The 7,291-nt window shown below is 43.7% G+C and overlaps 1 protein-coding gene across 5 annotated transcripts in view; it reads left to right on the top strand.

The window, feature by feature from the left end:
- Positions 1–4,777, top strand: part of ACTN1 (actinin alpha 1) — a 91,332-nt gene extending 86,555 nt beyond the window's left edge. For all 5 annotated transcript variants that reach the window (XM_082231245.1, XM_082231247.1, XM_082231244.1 and 2 more), the window contains 2 exons: positions 1,037–1,195; positions 2,941–4,777. In XM_082231245.1, the coding sequence (XP_082087371.1) occupies positions 1,037–1,195; positions 2,941–3,099 (318 nt within the window). In that variant the 3' untranslated portion in view covers positions 3,100–4,777. The remainder of the gene's footprint in view (positions 1–1,036; positions 1,196–2,940) is intronic.
- The last annotated feature ends 2,514 nt before the right edge of the window (positions 4,778–7,291 follow it).

Below are 7,291 nucleotides of genomic sequence, written 5' to 3' on the forward strand. Positions count from 1 at the left end.
AAAGTTATCCATTCTTTAGATCAACAGAGACAGGATGCCTCATAATATAATCTCATATATGGCAGTACTACTAATTTTAGCTGTCACAGGGCCACTGTGTTTATCTTCATCAAACTCTGTGATCTCAAATCTTTGGTCTGGAGCTTGCCCCATCCATGTAAGTTGCTGCAACTGAATTCCATGAATTTTGCTACCCCACATGTTACACTGCTCATGTGCATAGCCCATTTGCATGGGCTAGAAAAGAGGAGGGGGAATTCAGCAATAACATGCAAATTGGCCCTTAGGCTTATTCTTGCCTCAAAATTTATAAAGAGGGGAAAGGAAGTTGCTAGTGAACATGTTACAGTTCTCAAGCCCCCAGTTCTAAGATGTGAAATGTGGTGAATCTTAATCTCCAGTGAGATCAGCTTTTGTTAACCATGTTTCCTAGCCATGAAACTGTCAAAGGTACTTTTATTGTGTTTCCCTTCCTATAAAGAGGGTGTTTCTACACAGCAGCTTCTTGTGGACTTGATGCCATGCATTGCCCACACTCAACAGCAGCAGCATCACAATAATATGGCATTTGGGCAGTGTTTGGTTGGAGCTTGAGGAATGTCTCTACCTGAAGCAGTTATGCCATTGCCTTCCATTGGTTGCTGTCTTATCAGACCTGTGATAAGGGGTAGCAGCCCCATTCTTTGGGTGTCAGTGCTGAGAATACTACTTGGTGCCAAACATTTATGAGCTTGTCTTCCTTATAACTTCAAATGCAGTCAAACTACTTCAATTAATTCTTCATGTGCTACATCCTCGATGCCTCTGGAACAGCCTTCCCGAACTTAGTGCCCTCCAGATGGATTGGACTACAACTCCCATCAGGCCCAACCAGAGCAGCAATTGTTAAAGAAAATGGGGGTTGTAGTCCAAAACATCACTGGGGGGGGTGGCCAGTTTGCAAAAGGCTATGGTGTGTTTCCATAACAAATGCCTATTTCATCCTTTCCTGTCACCAGTAGATTGAGTTGTTGCTAACTCTTGTATCTTTGTCCAGGGTGAAGCGGAGTTTGCTCGAATTATGAGCATTGTAGATCCCAACCGCATCGGAGTAGTGACGTTCCAAGCCTTCATTGATTTCATGTCCCGGGAAACTGCAGATACCGACACAGCTGACCAAGTTATGGCTTCTTTCAAGATCCTGGCTGGAGATAAAGTGAGTTCAGACTTTTGTGCGCTACATGGTTTTAGGATTGGTGATGTCAGGGACTGGCTAGATGAGGAGTGGTGGAAACAGCCTGACCAAGATGCCCCCCAGGGAGAGTGCAGTGGAAGACAATTTAGAGCCGGTGTTGGTGTCTTGGTGTTGGATGACCAAACACCCCCTAGAGGAAGAGAGCTGGGAGATACTGGAGTTGAAAAGTTGCCAACTCCTTCTCCCACTCCCAAAACAAGGCACTTGCTTTATGTAATAGAGCAGAAAACTAGGCAGACACAGAGTAGGTCCCTTGGAACTCACTGTAGGCAGAGGGAAGGATATGATACACAGAAAATAGACTAGCTGGGGAGGAGGAAGACACCCTAAGCAACAGCTTATGCTGAGGGAGCATATGTCATGAGTCTCCATGAGTCTGATTCTTAATAAAACTGCTAGCTGCAAGTTTCCTGTCTGGCCTTGTCTCTCTCTGATCTTCGCTGAACTGTGCTACATGTCAGCGCTTCCCCGTGACAGCTGAAATATAAAAATATAACCTGGATTTTTCAAATAAAGATTTTAGGAATGTGTTGTAATTTATTTCAGGTTGGCTGAAACATTAATATAACCTGTTTTTGCTTATGGTAATTTGGCCCAATTTGGCCTGCAAGGCCATTTCCCTCCAACCCACACAACCACTGGTCACAAGTGTCGTCAGAAGACAGGGTTTAATCCTGCATTTGGCCGTACACCCTGTTCCCAGTAGGGAACAGGATCATACAGCCAAGGGAGCAGGCTTTAATCCCTACTCATTAGCTGATGGGTGGAGTTTAAAGCTCTTTCCAGAAGTGCTGTTTGAAGGAGGTCACACTTCTTCTTTTTTTACTCCACTGGGGTCGTGGCAGCAGGATGAGGGAGAGGAGTCTCCCCCTCCACCCCACTGAGACGGCCTGCCCACAAGCTAAAAGGAGGAGCATTGCAAACACCGCTTTTCCAAAGTGTTTTAAGGCAGCCTCCAGTAATAAGCAGTACTTCATATGCACGTTGGCTGATGGCAGGGTGATCCTGACTGGTCTGGATGCATGTGAGAACTCTCTGCAGGGAACTCTCTCACACACACCTGAACCTGCTCAGGTAGGTTTTCCGCATGGCAGACAGCAAGGTCCTGCTAACAGGAAGATTTTTTCCTTTAAAATGAAGCGGGGGGGGGAGGGGACTTTCCGTTAGCTACACCTTGCTACCTGCTGCTTTCAGGACTTCAAAACACCAGATCCCCTGATGTAATTTGTGACATTAGTTGATGGATAAGGATCTGGCTTGTGGAGCCAAAAAGGTTCCTCATCCATGTCCTAATATTACAAATTATAAAAGATGCTGCACCCCAATTGGAAAGCAACAGAAACACAGAAAATGCATATCAAATAAAGCCACTAGTCGTACCTTGGATCCCGAATGCCCTGGAACTCGGACGTTTTGGCTCCCAAACCCCACAAACCCAGAAGTGATTGTTCCGATTTGCAAATGTTCTTTTGGAACCCGAATGTCCGATGGGGCTTCCGGGGCTTCTGAAGCTGCCTGCAGCCAATCAGAAGCCGCGATTTGGTTTTCGAATGTTTTGGAAGTCGAATGGACTTCCGAAACGGATTCTGTTCAACTTCCAAGATATGACTGTATTTAATATGGAAATAATTACAATTTACATTAATAAAATTGTGCCTGCCTCATCTAGTTAAAATAAAAAAGGACACCCCTCTGTTCTCTTACAGAATTATATCACTGTGGATGAATTGCGACGGGAACTGCCTCCTGATCAAGCTGAATATTGCATTGCTAGAATGGCACCTTATACGGGGCTGGATTCTGTACCTGGTGCCCTGGACTACATGTCTTTCTCTACAGCTCTCTATGGCGAAAGTGACCTTTAACTATTACCTATCTATCCACCACACATCCTTACCCTCTCCCATCCAGGAGCACTTTTCTTTCTGTTTGCAAAACGGGCTCTGCTCTGCCTTTTCTCTCCCCTCCCCCCTGTCCTTCCTGTTTCCACTTCAGATCCCAGATCCCATTTGGGGTGGGGGCAGCAGAGGGGGAAATGTTGAAATGAAACAGTTTACCATGCCCCTAAAAGATGACGGTTTACAAAATTATTTTCTGCAGAAAAAGAAGTTACATATCAGCAAACGTATTTTATTACAGAAAAAAAGTATTTTTCTCCAAGATTGACGCGTAAATAGAAAATGTTAAAAGTATTACACAAAATGTATACGGTTTGTTTTTCTTCTTCTTGCCATTCAGACATAGGAAATGGAGTTCCGTGTTGCGTTCCATCCTAAGATTCCCAAGCCCAGCGCCACTCCCCCCCCACCTGTCTCTATTTCCTTATCACATTTATTTTGAGAGGCGGAGGCACACAAGTGCATGTATTGCTGGTTCACTTGTTTCATGAAAATATTTTACAATAAAACTTTTTGAAATTGCTGTGTTTTTTAGGGAAAAATAATGTACACAGCTCATGTTTTCATATTTAATTAAAATTGCAATATGCCTACTTTGTGTTGTTGCTGAAAGTTGTCTGGTTTCCAAACATGGCGCTTGAGAGTTGGCATCTTTGATATTGCTTGTCACAGACCATATTAAAAAGAAAACTTATTGTGATAACAAATCTAGACTTCATTCTTTTGTCTAGTTAACTTGTTTCTCTATAACCAGAAAGGCTTTCCAACACTGTTCAGAATGCATTGGTCGCTTGGAGGGTTTTTTGTATATTATTCTGATGTTCATGTTTTTACCTGTTTTCTTAAATGCAAGACACCAAAGTGCTTTCCCCTCCTCCACTCTGCTTTGGAATTGTATTGATGTTTACGTGGCTGGTATTACTTCTTCAAATGGAGATAATCTTAAGATAACGAAAGATAAACTTGGACCAAACATGAAGTATGCAAATTGCTGGAACTTGCAGCTTTTTTCCAGCAAAGAAATAATTAGCAGTCAATTTTCCTGTTTTAAAGAAGGTTTTTAAGTGACTGACAACAGTCTTATACATGTCTTACTCAGAAGTCCATGGAGTTCAATGGGACTTCCAGCTAAGTGGGTATAGGACTGCAGTCTTACAGCATGTTCCTATGCAAGTTTACTCAACGTAAAGCCACACTGTACAGTCATACCTTGGGTTGCGAACGCTACAGGTTGTGCGTTTTCAGGTTGTGGACCGCTCGAAACCCAGAAGTACCGGAACGGGTTACTTCCGGGTTTCGGTGCTCGCGCATGTGCAGAAGCACCAAATCACGTCATACGTGTGCGCATACGCGGTGCTGCAGGTTGCGAACGTGCCTCCCGCATGAATCACAACCCGAGGCATGACTGTATTCACAACCCGAGGTATGAATGTATTTAGTGTGTCTTGCTCTTAGGTAAATGTGCATAGGATTTCAGCCTTAATTTTATAAATACACTAATCTTATTTGATGAGCCACTGCATTATTTCCAATCCTAGGCATTGGAAGATATGAAATCCACATCTTCCCCTGCCCCCAATGTACAATTGGCTTTAAAGCAATTGTTTTCGAAACCAATAAATTTTGTGTGTTTAGTTTGTCTTGGGATGTTCTTCCAGCTTTTGTGTATGTTTTTGTTCTCGTATCCACATCTCTGTAGGTGTATCAACATATTCTTAAACACAGGGGTGAGGGGGAAAGGGAAGCTTTGAAGGACGGTGAATAGAAACCTGAAGATTTTACAAGAGGAAGTACCACTGTGAAAAGCTGGCAGCACTGTGCTGAAGTGTCTGTTTAAAGACACACATTCTCTCTCATCTTTGTTAGGAACAAATGTTTTTCTCTATTGCCAGTTTTTCCCCAAAGGTATCTGAGCCTGTGTAAATGATCGGGATTCTTGCTGCAGTACTGTAATTTAATTGTTGTTCCAAGAACAAGATCCCTATTGAGCAATAATCTGCAAATTCACACGGGACACCTATATTTGTCTGTGGTTATCCAAGTAGCACGAAGGCTGGTTAATAAGAACTTTGCTTCAGAGTACCCTCACTTTTAAATTTTGCTGTGATGGTATCAGTTTATTATTTAACTGGAAGGCCATTACAATATTGTATACAAATACAGCAGCAGCAATAAAATTAAAATATTTTGCTTCTAGCAGGCCTTTTATGCATGTTTTAAAACATCTTTGAGAAATTAGCTTCTTGACAATTCACTACCTTTCTGCACATACCCACTTCAGCTGCTTTACTTTCATACTATATGTATCTCAGGTGAACAAAATGATTTCTACTCCGTTCTCTCATTGGCATTTGGTCTGCAGCCTATAAGGTCGAATATACCGTAAATTTCCCCTAAGGCACAACACACATCTTTAGTAGTACTGGAGAATCATCTCTTATTCTCTGTAATCCTGCACCTTACTGAAATTCCCTTTTCCACTCAGGTATGTATATGTGTATACAGTATATACCCACAGGTCTCAGGGCAGTTAAAGATGCAGAAACACTCCTCTTTTTCACCTGCCCATTATGAAATCTAAGCATCCAAAAGGCCCTTTGGAGGGAAATATATATTCAGTGCTGCAGCTCCAGTGGCACAATAGATGTGCGCAAAACAAAGCTTTCTCTTCCTCTCCTGCCCGCCACCCCGTGTTCATCTGGAGCAGATTGGGGATGGGGGAATGAGAGGGTACGGCAGTCCCTAAGGCTGAGCATCAGAAGAGGAGGAAACTGGGAGTATCATCTGATAAACCTCAGCTGCAGAGAAAGGCTGGTGGATAAAAGGAGGAGTAGCCAGAACTGGTTTGAGGCCTATTAATGTGGGAGGGGCAGAAGCTGAGATGTTGCTGATAGGGCATTCTAGGAGCTATGGGACAGGATGGGAGGTAGCAGCAGGTGGCTGAATAGTACAGACCTGTCTGCTAGAACTAACAGTGGAAGAGCCAGAAGGATGTTAGCTGAGCTGTTTCTACAGAGCTTGGGGGTGGGCACTGTGGCATGCCATATGCTGCCATGCATTTTTACCCATCTTCTGAGAAGATGAGTGCAGGGATGCTAACATCCCACTACTATTTTGAAAGGTGAGTTTGGTGAGACTCCATAGTTGTTGTTGTTATTAATTATCAGTCATAAAATTTATATGTCATCCTCCACCCAAAGATCACAGGGATGTTACAGTATAAAAATACAAAATACATATCATAATAACAAAAAATACATACACACACACACATTCTCCAAGCAGACAAACTTGCAGGCCCAGAGCAAAGCCTAAGCTCTTCTCTACTCCCACCATCTTGCCCCTCAGGAGGCAGAGGACCCTGTTGCACCTTTGCTGACAGGTTGAACGGGAGGCTGAGGATACAATATTTCCCACCATGTACAGGTAATCTTACTGGATTAGGCAGTATCAGTCAAAGGGGTCTCTTGGACGGAGGGCAGCAGTAGCCACTATTAAACAGTGTCCCCAAGTATGTTGGTGTTACCAGTTGGGCAGAATTTTGCTAACCTCACGGGTGGTGCTGTGGTCTAAACCACTGAGCCTAGGGCTTGCCAATCGGAAGGTTGGTGGTTCAGATCCCCACGACAGGGTGAGCTCCTGTTTGCTCGGTCCCCGCTCCTGCCAACCTAGCAGTTCGAAAGCACGTCAAAGTGCAAGTAGATAAATAGGTACCCCCCCCCAGCAAGAAGGTAAACAGCATTTCCGTGCGCTGCTCTGGTTTCGCCAGAAGTGGCTTAGTCATCCTGGCCACATGACCAGGAAAAACTGCAGACAAATGTCAGCTCCCTCAGCCACTAAAGAAAGATGAGCGCCACAACCCCAGAGTCGTTCGCGACTGGACTTAACTGTCAGGGGTCTTTTACCTTTTTATAAAACAATCAGTAAAGTTGGGGTGAAAATTTGGTAAACGGGGGACACACACACACACACACACACACTGTCAGCTCCAGGTGCCTGGCTCTGCTTATGTAAACCAGCAATTTCTTTCCTCATTCCACACTATCCTGATCCACCAGATTCTATCTTTACAACCCATGATTTACCAGGCACCAATCATAGACCGGTATTTTGTAATTTTAATCCTGGCAGTGCTATAATGCCAGTATTTACATTTCCC

The sequence above is a fragment of the Podarcis vaucheri genome, assembly GCF_965113315.1.
Source record: "Podarcis vaucheri genome assembly, chromosome: 1".
Lineage (NCBI taxonomy): Eukaryota > Metazoa > Chordata > Lepidosauria > Squamata > Lacertidae > Podarcis > Podarcis vaucheri.